Genomic DNA, 15,897 nt, shown 5'->3' with positions numbered 1-15,897 from the left:
ATCTGAGTATGGTTATCCAGCCAGTTATGCACCCACCTTATAGTAGCCACATCTAAATTGTATTTGCCTATTTTTTTAAAATAAGAATATCATGCGAGACCGTATCAAATGCTTTACGAAAGTCTAGGTATACCACATCTACCGCTCCTCCCCCACACACAAGGCTCATTATCCTATCAAAGAAAGTATCAGATTAGTTTGACATGATTTGTTCTTTACAAACCCATGCTGGCTGTTCCCTATCACCTTACCACCTTCCAAGTGCTTGCAGATGATTTCCTTAATCACCTGCTCCATTATCTTCCTTGGCACAGAAGTTAAGCTGACTGGCCTGTAGTTTCCTGGGTTATTCTTATTCCCCTTTTTATAGATATTTGCCCTTTTCCAGTCTTCTGGAATCTCTCCTGTCTCCCATGATTTTCCAAAGATGATAGATAAAGGTTGAGATATCTCCTCTACCAGCTCCTTGAGTATTCTAGGATGCATTTCATCAGGCCCTGGTGACTTGCAGACATCTAATTTTTCTAAGTGATTTTTAACTTGTTCTTTTTTTATTTCAACTTCTAACCCTACCCCTTTCCCACTAGCATTCATTATGTTGGGCACTCCTTCATCAGACTTCTCAGTGAAGACCAAAACAAAGAAGTCATTAAGCATCTCTGCCATTTCCAAGTTCCCTGTTACTGTTTTCTCCCTCCTCACTGAGCAATGGCCCTACCCTGTCCCTGGTCTTCCTCTTGTTTCTAATATACTTATAAAAAGCCCTCTTGTTTTCCTTTATGCCTGTAGCTAGTTTGAGCTCATTTTGTGCCTTAGCCTTTCTAATCTTGCTCCGGCATTCTTGTGTTGTTTGCCTATATTCATCCTTTGTAATTTGTCCTTGTTTCCATTTTTTATAACATTACTTTTTTATTTTGGAGATCATGCAAGATCTCCTGGTGAAGCCAAGGCGGTCTTTTTCCATATTTTCTATCTTTCCTACACAGGGGGTAGCTTGCTTTTGGGCCCTTAATAATGTCCCTTTGAAAAACTGCCAACATTCCTCAGCTGTTTTTCCCCTCAGTTTTGCTTCCCATGGTACCTTACCTACCAGCTCTCTGAGTTTACCATAATCTGCCCTCCTGAAATCCATTATCTCTATTTGGCCGTTTTCCCTTCTTCCCCTCCTTAGAATTGTGAACTCTGTGATTTCATGATCACTGTCAGCCAAGTTGCCTTCCACCTTCAAGTTCTCTACCAATTCCTCCCTATTTGTTAAAATCAAATCTAGAACAGCATTCCCCCGGTAGCTTTTTCAACCTTTTGGAATAAAAAATTGTCTCCAATGCAATCCAAGAACTTACTGGATAGTCTGTGCACCGCTGATTAGTTTCCCAACATATATCTGGATAGTTGAAATTCTCCATCACCACCAAATCCGGGGCCCTGCATGAGTTTGTTAGTTGTTTAAAAAAAGCCTCATCCACCTCTTCCAGCTGGGTAGGTGGCCTGTAGTAGACTCCTAGCAGGACATCAGCCTTGTTTTTTACCCCTCTCAGTCTAACCCAGACACTCTCAACACGTCCATCTCCTAAGTCCACCTCCACCTCAGTCCAAGTGTGTACATGTATAAGGCAACACTCCCACCCTTTTCTTCCCTGTCTATCCTTCCTAAGCAGGCTGTACCCTTCAATACCAATATTCCAAGCACGTGTATTATCCCACCAAGTTTCCGTGATGCCAGCTATGTCATAGTTGTATTTATTTATTAGCACTTCCAGTTCTTCCTGCTTATTACCCATACTTCTTGCATTTGTATATAGGCATCTAAGATATTGATTTGATCTTGCCTAGAAGTGTTGGGTATAGAAGTGACCTTGTTTCTTTTTGGTTTGGAGTACATACATACTCAATGTTTTTAGTGTATTACATGAGTCTTTCCTGGTATGTAAGGATGCATCTCTGGGGCTGGCAAATAACTTCTGCCCTTCAAATGGAAGGCCTTCAATTCTAGTTCTTATCTCTTTAGGAAAACCAGAGGAGTGGAGCCAGGAATCCCATCTCATTATCAACATAGTATCACTGCATTATCAGCAAAGTCCAGAGAAGCTTGAAGGGCCATTCTGGCTCTTAAAGAACCTTCTGCCAAGCTGGCTGTAAACTCAGACTTGTACTCCTCTGGTAGCTGTTCAATAAAGACATTCATGTTCTGGAACAAGTTGTATGTGTATCTTGCTAATAGGGTCAAGTAGTTGGCAATTCTAAACTGAAGAGATGAAGAATATGATTTTTGTAAAGGAAGTCTACTTTTCCAATCTTTAGCATATAGGAAAGAGCAAAATTGAGTCTGCTTACCCCTGTGATGAATGGCATCTACAACCAGGGAGTTAGAAGTGGGATGCATAAAGAAACTCTGCTCCCTTAGGAGGGACAAAATATTTCCTATCCTCCTGCTTAGCTGTTGGTGGGATAGTTGCTGGGGTTTGCAACTCCTTTGCAGTGTCAATTACAGCATTATTAATTGGAAGAGCACATGGAGAAGGATGCAGGATATTAGTCAGTTTATGCTGCAGTTTAGGCATTTTGGAGAGGGAAATCTCCAAGGAATCAGCTACTTGCTTGAATAGATCCTGGAAAGATCTGAAATCATCCCACAGAGTGGGTGGGGATAACGCAACTATTTTATCCAGGGATGAGGAGGAGATGTGGGTAGGCAGTATGCTTTTTTGCTCAATCTGACCCCTTGCTCTTCTAAGTCTTCCTCAGAATCTTGCTGTGGGGAAGCAAAAAGCAGCTGAATTGGTGCTGTACATTTTTGAGAAGGAGGTTGGGCTTGGTGTCTAAATTGTACCCAGGGCGACCAAATAAGAGGCATTGGTACCAGCGGCATCCATGGATATGGAGGTCACTGCTACATCAGTAACAACAGGGACCGTGACAAATGTTTGGATGAAGAATGTCTAGGCATTGACGGTACTAGCTGGATGTCTTCTTCCCTATCAGAGAGATAAGGTGCCTCTGAGCTTGCAGGTGTGGATATCAGCATCACTGCATGGCGTATCAGGGTTTGTTGGTGCTGAAGAGCAGCGCGAGGTCAGCTTGAGCGGTTAAAGGCTCCAGTGCAGAGACAATTGGTACTGATGGTTTAGCCGGGTTTGGTACTGAGGCACCCTGGGCGCACATTTTGAGGGGTTGTGTCACTAAAGGTGCCAACTTGTGCTGAGACAGCTTAAGAGTGGTCAGTATCAATTTTTTCGTGATGTCGGAGGTGCTCATTTCTTCCGCCATGCAGCAGAAACCAGGGAAAGCTTTTTCTTTCACTTATCTCCTTGCACTGTCTGCATACCAGGTAGGCTCAGTGCATCAAGGTCTGGAGCAGACTGTGCTGTCGGGACCAAGGTAGATTTATGTGCTGGGGAATGCTTTTTCTTCAGCTGCTCTCCATATGGCAAGGCAGAGAGTCTGTGCTTCACAGCTAACTTGGATCTAGTGGCTGGAAGCAGCCATGGGTGAAGGTTGCCTTGGTGGGGACCTCACCACAGAGTCCAACACCAGTCTGAGGATTTCTCCATTAGGATCAGTTTTAGTTGGAGACCCTTTGTCTTTAAAGATCTTGTTGATTGTACATACATATTTTTATACATGTTACAGTGAGCACACTTCTGGGGAATGTGGGCCTCAGCTAAACCATCCTATACATTGGTCATGGTCATCAAACTGGGATTGAGAGATGGCACAAGGAGCGCTTTTCAAAACCTGAGGAACCAGGGATAATGGTAGAAGGGGCACCAATGGGCACAGACTCCAACAGTAAGAGAAGGGGGGAAGAAAATTAACTAACAAAGAACTAAGTGAAACTTTTCTTTCCCTTGAGAAAAATGAGAGCTTTAGAGAAAAAACTAAAAAGGAAGTAAACTGGAAGCTGTTCATCAGCATGTGAGGTGGGAGCTCAGTCCCACTCTCCTCCCCCATGCAGCTGGGAGCCTGCTCAAAGTCATGCACCTGTGGATTAAAAAAAGACCAGCTAATGCTGCCAACCACCACCTAAACAGTATAGCTCTGTAAAAGTATCACCAGCACTCAGACTGTACACAGAGGTCAAAAGGCCAAATGTCAGCATCCTGCCCCAAAGGTTGGTGACCTCTGCGTTAGGGTTTTGACCTAAGCCAAAGGTTGTATAGAAGGAACTGAGGGATGGTGGGCAGCCAGCAACAGGCACAATCTTCTAACTAGAAGTATAGGGCATCAAAACTCCATACGCTGAGCACCTATGGGAATACTCCTTGAAAGAGAACTAAAATCAAAATCCTAGTCCTCCCTCAAAAAAGCTTACAACCTAAATTTACAGGACACGGCATGAGATGCTTGCAAGCACACAAAAGGGAGAAGGAAAAGTGGTGGAGAGGACAGGAGTGACAAAAGTAATACTGTAGTTACTGTGTAAGACATTTATGAACTTTGATGGTTCTATTTGCTTTTAAATCCCACACCTTTTTTAAGCTTACAATTTGTAGAAAATTAAGTAGAACTGAGGTTGTAGGACAGATCTGAAAACAGCATGCAGTATAACATGGTTACCAAATTTGCAGAATGCTTCTGTGACAAAGGGAAAATACACAGAAGGCACAGAGGTGGAATGTGAGGTAGACAAAGGTTACAACAAGGCTGGAAACAATGAGCAAATGGAAATGTTGAGGAAAGAACATAAAAGAACCTATTGGGAGGTAGAAGGTGAATGACATAGGATTTTAAAAGCAAGCTGAATATCTAGAAGACTGGAGGAACTTGCCATAATTGAGAAGGACCATGATAAAGGCAGGGACAAAATTTGGCTACTGGCACTAGAAGGAAAGAAGAAATGCAGAAAAAACACCCTAATGCCTCAAGTCTAATATCCTGTTTTCAATATTACCTTGGGGACTTTGAAATATGTAGAGGATGAGACGATAGTCTGTGGTTGCACACCAGATACAAGAAAAAGAGGAGAGAGTCAAAAACAACCTAGCCAGTGCCGGGAGCAGCACAGACAGAAAGAAGGGTCTAGGGCTGTTAGCAAGCCTGGAAGCCTGCCTCAGAGTGCTGCTGGCTGGGAGCTATTTAAGTAAGTACCTCCTGTCCAGAGCCTGCCTCTGGCACACACTCCCTACTGCACCCCAACTCCCTCCCAGATCCTATACCCTGTCCTACACCTCTCCTCCATGCCAAAATCTTCTCCTGCACCCCAAACCCTTGCCTCAAGTCACCATACGAACTCTCTGCACCATCCTCTTCCCTACCTTGGGTCACAACTTCCTCCCAGACCCTGCAGACTTCTTACATTCCTCCCCCTGGCTAGAATCCTCTCCCGCACTCATACCCCACCCCCAAACCCTGCAGCCCAATCCCCTGCCCCAGGTGACAAATCCCTCCTCCACTTAAACTCCCTCCCAATCCCCTACCCTGGACTTCCTTCTATACCCAACGTCCGTCCCAGATCTCTTCCATAGAAAAGCATGATCCTTGACCACTTAGAAAAACCTTGGTCTGTCCCCACCAAAATTATTGCACATCCCTGGTATAGAACATATTATACATTTGGTTTTGGTTATACTGAGCTTTGAGAGGGTGGTGACCCATCCAAGATGACATTTTTGGGGTAGATGGGGGTAGGGGAAGAGGGTGACAAGTTGAACTGCAGATGGGCCTGCATTTGTGATATATGTTTAAGAGTCCAGAGAACATAGATATTTAAAATCTACTAAAACACTAAAAAGGAAAGTAGCAATGACATTAATGAGAATAGGAACAAACAGAAGGAGCAAACAATTAAGGGCCTAAAGTTTAATATATTAACTTGTAAAAAAACCGAACAAAAACTGGGCTGTGTATACAACAATAAGAACAGTTCATGATCTTTATTGTTTTAAGTCTTGTTCAGAAAGGGAACTTGGGGAGACTTTTTTGGTTAAATATTGCCATATTATGTCCAATTCAGACTGTAAACTCCTGGAGGCAGTGAGCTGCATATTTTAATTGTGAAGAGCCATGATCACACACAGCACTGTAAGTACTAGTAAAATAAATACAGTGAAAGTAGAGTTCAAAAATCAAATGCTCTATACCAAACATCTTTACTGCAATTAGCCACCTCATAGCCCAAGTCCCATGACCCCAAGTCAGCTCATACAGGCCAGCAGCAGTTATTTAATTGCAACGTAGACATACCTTTAAATTCTTTAAAACAACAACTTTTTTTTTCCCCACAGACCTCACAACAAGCCAGTATCCCAAAGTGAAATTTCCATGGCTCACAAGCACATCGATCTTTGAAAAACACTACAGCACAGTATCTCTCTCTATTATTACTTGAGCACTAAAATAATTTGATTATCGAGTTGAAGTATGGCAAAGAGACACCAGATAAATCTTTTAGTTGCAGAGAATGACAATGTTCTAACATGTGATCCACAGCTCTTACTACTAGATCATTTTTTGTTGCTGTTAAGACAGAGTAATAACCATGATTTCAACATGCTAATAAAAACCCTGAATTTTTAGGATGATAAAAATATTTGAAATTGAGGACACAGAATTGGAATCTGAATGGTGAGAATTACTATTCAAATGAATATTATGAGTCATCTGAAGCCACAGATCATTAGCATACATATTTGCTAATTCAACCAGGCGCGCATACGCGCACGCACACACGCACGCACACTCTCCCCCGCCCCCCCACCATTTCCTTACGTTAACGGCCAATGCACACAGCTGGTATTGTTCTAATGTGATGATTTCATGGTAACAAGGTTCCTGTGCCAGCTTCACAATAGCACTAGCAGCAGCCAGCCTCAGGCGAGACATATCAGGTTTACTGAAAAATAAGCACAAAAGTAGATGGGTTAAATTAGGGTAAGATTATTTAAGTATTTGAGTCACAGAAACAAGTCCCCTCAAGTCAAACAATCAAGTTTTCTCCATTATGTTGAAAAAACTTTGAAGGAACAGGGAGGAATTTACATGACTCTCCCTGCAAGAAAAATTATATGAAAAACTAAAGTAAAATTAGACCCTTGTAAATTAATACTTCACATGGAATTTCTACCAACCTACAGCTTTGCATGGCACCTCTGCTAACTCTGTGTTAGTTGCTGTACGAAAGGGGTTACCATAGTTTCCAGTTTCATGACAGAATAACCACAGCCTACTTACTGTACACTTTGTCACATTTTCCCCAAGGGAATTAATTAATGTCCTTTACGATTTCCTCAAAGAGAGTTTCACATGAGGAAGTGGTTCCAGTTTGTTCTATTATAATGTCTATATGTCAGTGAATATTAACACAATATACCCTTGTGTATACAAGGGTCAGTGAAATCTCAGTATAAAGGGCTAAAGGAGGGGTCAGCAACCTGTGGCTCCGAAGCCGCATGGGGCTCTTTAAGGAGTCATTTGCAGCTTTGGATGCTGCCAATGCAAACTCCTCTGTGGTTCTCTACTGTGTCCCCCTCCCCCCAATAATAGTACCCTGGGCAAGACCTGGCCACAGAGCTCGCCCCAGGTGGGCTCCCAGTCCACAGTCAGGTTGCTGACCTTGGGATGCGAAACAAGTCTGTGAGGATACGTGTGACTGAGCAATAAAATGCTTGGAGCCAGGGGAACACAGGGTACCGCTGTGCACATAACACCCCACCCTCGCACTTCGAGGGAGAAGAGCATGGCAGCAATGATGGCAGCTCTAGTGAGTCGCTGGAGGAAGAGCTGAGGATGCCTGGCTCTGGAGGAGGAATGGAGGGGATTTGGTAAAAACGGGGGTGGGGGGTGGGGTCCCAGTGCTAGAGGGCTGGGGCAAGCCAGTGGCACAGCTCCTTGAATGTCCACTGGGTCATCTGGAGGTTTTGCAGCCACCGGTCATCGTCCCAGTCCCCCAGCACATGGCAGCCCCATCAGATGGTGCTGGTGGGCAAGATCTAGCATAGGTGTGCTTTTTGTGCATAGATGCTCTACTCTGAAGTTGTACTTCAAAATAAGCAACTTTGAAGTTATTTTGTAGTGTTGACGTAGCCTGTGTGATTAACTGTCCCATGTAGCGGTACCTAGACTGCTTCACAGAGAAAGAGTAAGTATCCTCTACAGCCTAAGATGGCCTTTATCTCAAGCTGTTGAGGTGCCTGCACTAAGTTCCAAAGGTCCCAGGTTTGAGTCTGCCTGTAGGCAGCTACAAAGGTGTCTCTACAGTTTGATCTAAAAGCCAGCTCCCTCTCAGACACAGCTGTAGAGACTCTGTCTTTCTCTGTGTAAGTAGTCTAAGTCAGGCGTGCGCAAATAATTCCTTACAGACATAGAATGCTTCCCATCAATCAGGTCCTGGGACAGTGGCCCATGCCTTGGCAAGATCCACTCCTTCTGCATAGCACCAACTCACTGCACCCTCTCTAGAGGTTTTCAGGAAATGTGCCTGATAACCACGCAACAGTTCAGAGGTCCAGAGAGGCCCAGGCCACTTCCAGCTTTTGAAGCCCTGAGCCGTAATAAAAAATAACAGCACATGAAAACAAAATAAGGCATCAAAAAGAAGAGTGAGACAATTTGATTTTTTAAATCTAACAAAGGCTTTTATAACCTTTTTCTGTGCAAACACTACTTAGTGAGGGAAAAATCTAGCTTTTCTGTAGTGTCACAGCTGTAATGAAGCATGGTGAGCCCATTCAAACACTCGTCCCATAGTCGAACAGTGATAGCACCCAAAGTACCTAAATTTGAGGCCCCTTTGAGCTTGAGACCAAGACCAAATGGTCCTTCTGATTGGCCTTGAAGGGAACAATGCACGCCAGGGACCAGTGAACATTCTGGAGGGCTTTACTGCACATGGTGGTTAATGCGGCTGTTGTCATGGAAAACTGGGATGCAAACATCAACAGGCCTCAGCAGCACATCTACGAAGAGGTACAAAAGCGCTTTTCCCCCCTGACAACTTGTAGCAGAAGTAGAATCATTATTAGGTAAGGGGATAAAAGTATTGACATCTGAAAGATGACAAATATGGAATTCTTTAATCCTTCTTTCAGGTATTTATGGAGCAACAGCCACCAGACTATTTAAATCTATCTTTAGTTAGGATGATTAGAAAGGTAAAGATTATAACTATTCTTATTAACAAACAGAAAGTGACAATACTTGGAAATTCTGAACATACTGAAATTGTCCAGTCTTTTACCTTAAAGTTTTAATGAAGTTAACTAACTTTTTTTTCAAGTCATGCAGAAACTACAAAAGCAAGAAAAAAGGACACGAAGAATAATCCTGGAATATTCTGAGGCATAGTGACTTAAATAAAATATAATGGGAAAAAGTGAAGACACAAAAAGCCAAGAATGCTACGTGAATCATATGCAATAAGTAGTTTGGGTTTATAAAGAATAAATTAAGAACTCATTTTGCAGTATAAGACATTATTTTCAAAATTAATTTGTCAAATTTTACAAGCAAACTGGCTATGGAATCGCAAAATTTAAATTATTCAAATTTATTATTTATATTACAGCAGTGCCCAGAAGCCAGAATAAAAATCAGGATCCACTTGTGCCAGAGATTACATAAACACTGTAAGACAGTGCCAGACCTTAAGAGTTTACAATCTGAATTAAAACAAGTTACATGTAGTTGTAAAAAATGAATAAAGAAGGGGAGGGAGCACTTGGGGAATGAGGATAATCGTACTCACACATGGGGTATTATATAAGAGAAGAGATCATTAAACAGAAATATGAACATTTACAAAAAGGGTTTCTGATATTAGCCATACGTTTAAAACTGCAGCTAGTATAACCAAACAGATAAATAAATTGAGTGGAGTACCCAGACTTTTGTGAAGTACTCTGTTATACATAATGCAAAGAAACGTACCTTGAAAGCACTTGTAAAAATCAACAGCTTATAAACTTGTATGTGAACTGACCTTTTCTCTCACTCCATAAACAGTTGATGCTTACCAGTTTTGATTAACCATTGGGGCAGGGAGCAGCCCATCCATGGTTAGGCCAGGTGTGTTAGCCACCTGGAGCAGCCGCTGTCTGTCACAGGTGAATTTCAGGCAGGAGCTGCTCTGACCCTGCTGCAGTGGGAGGGGAAGCTGCTCCAGCCCCCATGCCCCAGTTTGCTCCCCCTTTAATCAATTAAACATCACGCTTAACTGGTTAACTGATTAAACAGGATTTTACATCCCTAAAAAGAGTATAGTAGCTATGAAGATTCACCTGTAAGCTAAAAAAGAAAGCACTGAATGAACCCAACTATCTAGAGAAACTACATCTCTGTGAGAAAGACTGCAACAGTTAAGGTGGATCAAATTTCTGCAACCAACTGCCACAGGATATACATGGTTTACAAGGTGCTTTCCATGTGGCATTCTGACTAGAACCCAGAGCATTCCTACATATGATGAAGGCTGGGCTTGGTGACTTTCAAAACATGCTGAAAGTTTGATTGGGGCTGTATAGGTGTACAAGTGAGAAGACAGAGGTTAGAAATCATATTTATGGTGGTTGAAGAGACCCTTTCCATGTACCTCTGCTCCAGTAAATTTTTATGCATTTATAATAATGTGCAACACTTCAAGTTTAGACACACCTCTTATTACATTAAAATAAAAATGATAGAGAACTACTACTGCAAACGCAGATTATGAGCATTTATGCAATCAAACATCTTACCTACTGAAATATGCATTTACCACCATACAGATCTTCCATCATTTATACCTTTAATTTAGAAATGATATATGTAGCCTGTAAATGGGAAGTTTCAAGTTACAAATGATGTACTATGAAGAATATGGTTCAACGAAGCACAACTGATGCAGTAAACATTAAGCCAATAAAGGACCAGTTAAGTTCACAACTCATAAGGAAATTTCCAAACAATATGACTCAAGTAAGTTAAATGCAAATGAGCAAATTCTTCATCTTGTGCCACAACAATGGTACTTTGAGATGACTATCCCTAGGGGAGCTCCACTGTAAATATAGTTACACTCCTGCACTTCATATTGGAGATCTTTTGTAAGTGTCTATTCTGAATGCACACAAACTCACCCCTCCTCATACTCTGCCTCAAGGCTAAGTAGAACTGCACAAGAGAACCACTCCCAGTTCCTTTTCTAATGCAAAATCCTTATCAAAAACTGAAGTAGAAAGAGGTGTTGATCATGGAGCACCCATACAGTGAAATCTTGAAGAACCATTGTTATGGCACAAAATAAGCAACTTCCTCTGCAAGTAGCATCTCAAAGGGTGCTCCACCTTATGTGACTCAGGATCAGAATCCTGGGTAAGAGGTTGGTGCTTGGGAGTCAAGTCCACTATGGATAATACTGCAGAGCCAAAGCTAGCTCAGAATCCCCATTAATTACATAGTGTTCTGCAGAGATAGGCACAGAATCAGGGAGGTGCTCTGCAGATTTCCATGACAGGGACAATCTTGAGGAAGGCAACTAAGGAGGAAATTGACCTTGTGGTATGTGTGCATATTCTGGATAGAGGTACTACACTGTGAACCTGATAGCAGTATTTGATACAGTTTGAAACCCATTTGGAAAATGTTTTGGCCAATATTACTGTGCCTTGAAAGCTATCTGCAATGGAAAGGGAAAGCTCAGGAAATTTCCTAAAAGCCTTTATTCTGTCCAGATAAAGCGAGGGCTCTCCTAACATCTAGCATGTGGAGCACTGTTTCTCTGTTATTGTGGTAAGCCTTATAATGAAATGTCAGGAGATTAATCAATTGGTTCATGGGAAAAGATGAGGTCACCATGGGTATGACCTTTGGGTATGGCCTCAGAGTAACCTTGTTGTGAAAGCAGACTGTAAAAGAGGGGTGTGCCATATACACGATTATCCCTATTTTCCTTGCTGAGATAGGGTAACAGGAAATGTTTTCACTGAATGGTTTGTGAGTGAATTGGTGGTCAGAAGTTCAAAGGCAAGTCCAGTCAGTCTTTAAAACTAAGTTCAGGTACCACCTTGTGGTGAAAACTTGGGTTACAAAAAAGTTATCTTTTATCCTTGAGGTACAAATTTGTAGTTGGATGTGAGAAAATTGAAAATCCCTCTACTGGTTGATGGAAAGTCACGCTGGCCTCCAGGTACTTTGAGGCTGCATCTACACTATCAAGTTCTTTGGAAAGGTTTTTCAAAAGCTCTTTCAAAAGATCACATGGAGCATCTCCACACAGAATACGCTCTTTCAAAAGTAAATCGAAAAAACATGGTGCTTCTTTTGGAGGGACTCTTCCAGTCTCAGATCAGTAAGAGCGCCTTCCTTCAAAAGAAAACATGTAGGTGCTCTACGGCCCATTCTCTTGAAAGAGAAGTCCTCCATGGTGCCAGCCAGTTGGCAAGCAGAGATGCCCTGGTGACACTAGCGGAGCTCTATGCTCCCTGTGTCTGGCTGCTTCTAAAGGCACAGGGACCCAGAAACCCTGTGGCGGGAAGCTGAGAGCATGGCTGGGGCAGGGACACGAGCTGCCCAGCAACATGCACTCAGAGCTGACATTTCAGCTGAAGCCCACAATGGCCAGCAGCACCATGACACACAGGGTCCGCCCCCAGGAGCTGGCCAGGGGATCACAGGAGCCTGCCCAGGCCACCAAAAAGAGGGCCTCCTCATGGTCCGAGCCAGAGCTCCAGGACCGGCTCAGACTCTGGTAGGACGAGGAGGTCCTCCAGGAGGCAACGGGCAAGAAGCAGAATGCCCCCACCTTTGCCTGACTGGCTGCTGGCTTGGACATCCAGGGACATGCCACCTGCACCCAGGAATGGGTACACTCTAAAGTCATGGAGCTGAGACAAGGGTATTTCCGTGTCAGGACATTCAGGGGCAGGACACCACTTCTAATGGGAGCGCCACAGCTTCCTTGCAGGTAAGGACACCTCCCCCCACAACACAGTTATGGGCACCACCCTGGACAAGGTGAAGGTGGATGAGCTGGTGGGACACTCCAACTCGACCAACCTTCCAGAGCTGGAGTTGCCCTCAGACAAGGAGGGATCCAGCAATGGGGTGCTGTTGACTACCATCCCCTCAGAGCCATCTAGTCAGGCACCCTTGAGCAGGACCTCTCCAACCTTCCCAAGGGACCCTCCGGTAGGTACCCAGTGCATTGCACAGCCTGGGGAGGTGGCGCCTGCCTCCACTACAGCTGGAAGCAGGCCAGCCCCATGGCATCCAGTGCGGACGGTGGCATCTCACAGCCCACAGAAACAGCCGCAAGCAACACTCAGCACCTGCTCCAGTGGACAACACCACGAGCTGCATGTGTTGGGGGGCAGGGAGGGAGGATTGCACCCAGAACATGCTCCACCTAATGCAGGGACTCCTCAGTGCCCGGAATCCCGCAGGTCAACTGGGCCATTGGAAAGGGAGGGTGGGGGGCACGGCCCTCAGGGCTGGGCAGCAGGACTGACATGCTGTTTCTCTCTCTCCCCTCTTCCATCCATACAGCTGCACCGTCTGAGGGCTGGATGAGCCCATTCAAGTCCAGGAAGCCCACCAGAGGCTCTGGAGAGGGCCAGGAAACCCTTACTACCAGTACCTAGGCAGGCATGCCACTGGAGGGCACGTTGCTGTGGCTGGGACAATGAGGACGCCACCTATGTGGCCGCCCTCTGCTGGCAAAATGCCACCCTTGAGAAGTGGCTGGTGCTGGAATAGGCTGACACAGCCTGGCAGTAGGAGGCCTGAGCCAAAGAGGGGGTGGCACTGCACACCCCCACCATCGCCAACCGGCTGGCCCAGCTTCCTGCCCCACCTGCCCCGACTAGCCTGCTCCAGCCTGACCTCCTACCTACCACCTTACAGGAACTTAGCCAGCAGCTTGTGGCCATGGTGGGCACCTACCTCCCTCTGGCCCGGTCCCTATCCCAGCCCCAACAGGGATACCGGCTGGTAGGGGCTCCCATGACTGCTACCGCTCCCAGCCCCCTGCTCCCTCTGAGAATTAAGACCCCCCACCCCTGTCCCAGGCCCCCCAAATGTACACAGTTCCTGCTTGCATATACTTGTGGTTATTTTTCTGTTTGCCGAAGTCTGAATTTGTTCGAAAACATTGTTTAGTTTTTCAACATTCCTGTTTCCCTTGTTATTTGCAGGGGTGGAGTGAGAGGTGGATGGGCAGGAGGGGCCTGGGGGGGTGTTGCCTGGGGGAAGGGTCACTATGGTCTGTGGGCGAAGCTCTCATGGGGGGGGCCTCCCTGATCTGCACTGTCCTGGTGGCTTGGGGCAGCGTCCAGCTGTTCATAGCCAGCACCTGCCTTGGCCACCCACCCATGCAGGAAGGCCTCACCCTTGCTCTCCAGTTCAGCATGCCCCTACCACCTGGGGGACATCATGCAGCCCAACCTCCAGGTGGATGAGGGGGCATCTGAGGAGGCCCTTCAGGTGCCCTAATATGTGAACTACTGGGTTGCAATCCTGGCTGAGCTGGCTGTTAAACAACTCCTGGGTGGGGTAGAGGTGGCCGGCGGAAAGCCACATGAGCCAGGGCTGCAAGGGGCAGGCTGCATCCGCCCCATGCACAGGGGCATGGTGATGTTTCTGACCGGGAGCTCCCACAGGGGATGTAACTCCCTGCTTCCATCCTCTGATGGGAGGCCAGAGTTCCAGAACACACACACATTGTGGCTGGGCCCAATCAGCTCATGCAGATGCCCATAATGTGCCCATTATGGTCCACTAGGGCTTGGAGCACCATCAAGTGACAGCCCTTCCAATTGTCAAAGTGGCCCGTCCTGTGGTCCAGGGCACAGATCACAACATGGGTCCCACCCAGGGCACCAAAGCAGTTGGGGAATCTGAGGGCAGTGAATGCCTTACCTCCAAGAAGACAGCCTAGATAGTCGCCTTGCCCACCCCAAAGTGGTGTCACACAGGCTAGTAGCTGTCTGCGTTCGAGGAAGGCCTGCTTGGTCATCCTGAAGTTCCAGGGGCAGTGGATGTCGTCTCACCTCACCCATCACAATTAGATCTCACCACTGGGAGCTTCTGGGATGGCTCCAGAGGCAGGAGGCACACCCAGGGTCTTGGGGAGAGGGACTGCACGATTCCAGCCAGGGGGAGGGAGCTGCAGCAGCTTGCCCACTGGAGGAGGTGAAGGGTGGCCATGATCACTGCGGCCAACAGTCTGACCACAGCATTGAGAACGTCCAGGTCTGGAAGCTGCTGGAAGTCCATGTCCCTCTTGACCAGATTTCTGGTCCATGCACATGGTGTGCTCTGCTGTCTGCAAGAAGGGAGGCCTCACCAGCGTGTGCAGGGAGGGGGTGTTTGGGAGGGGCCCTTTAAGGAAGCAGCCAGCTGACACTCCCAGAAGGGCTTGCTGGCCATGTGACCATGGCACTTCCCACTCCATACTTTCAAAAGAGCAAATAGGGATGTGTGGCCACTCTCTTTCAAAAGAGCAGATCAGACTTTTGACCTGCTTTTTGTGCCTGGATGAGATCTTCCGAAAGACGAATTTCTGGAAGATCATCTTTCTGAAGAATGCTGTAGTGTAGATATAGCCTGAGTGAAAAGAGAGAACCCTGACTTCTTCAGAGTCCCTATGTAGCTTAACACAAGAATAGAGTAACAGACGGTAAGACATTTTGCCTCAAACTGCACCAAACTTGAAACCTTGCCCACTTTTCTAGATTACAACAGGCATCCAATTTCCAAGTTCTCTATGTGTTGGAACCATGAAGGGGCCAGGCCTTGAGCTGATGTATCAGCTGTTTAGGAGGGAGTCTGTGTGCTTTGTTCTGCAAGAGGAAGCAAGGAGTGGGCTGAAGATGTGTAAGTGGATACGCTGCTAGCTGTGACAGGACATATACCACGTCTGTCTTGATCAATATACATAGCAGAGGGGCATTGCTGGCACATGATAGATAAACCAGACAGTCTCTG

General features: G+C 45.5%; 1 protein-coding gene across 3 annotated transcripts in view; it reads right to left on the bottom strand.

Moving 5' to 3' along the window:
• The window catches only part of PDS5B (PDS5 cohesin associated factor B), a 312,170-nt gene that overhangs the window by 78,463 nt on the left and 217,810 nt on the right, over positions 1-15,897 (bottom strand). For all 3 annotated transcript variants that reach the window (XM_074986372.1, XM_074986368.1, XM_074986369.1), the window contains exon 24: positions 6,709-6,832. In XM_074986372.1, coding sequence (XP_074842473.1) covers positions 6,709-6,832 — 124 coding nt within the window. The remainder of the gene's footprint in view (positions 1-6,708; positions 6,833-15,897) is intronic.

This window comes from Carettochelys insculpta, chromosome 1 (assembly GCF_033958435.1).
Source record: "Carettochelys insculpta isolate YL-2023 chromosome 1, ASM3395843v1, whole genome shotgun sequence".
Classification (NCBI taxonomy): Eukaryota; Metazoa; Chordata; order Testudines; family Carettochelyidae; genus Carettochelys; species Carettochelys insculpta.
The sequence above is the reverse complement of the archived record's forward strand: the minus strand, read 5'-3'. Positions and strand labels throughout refer to the sequence as shown.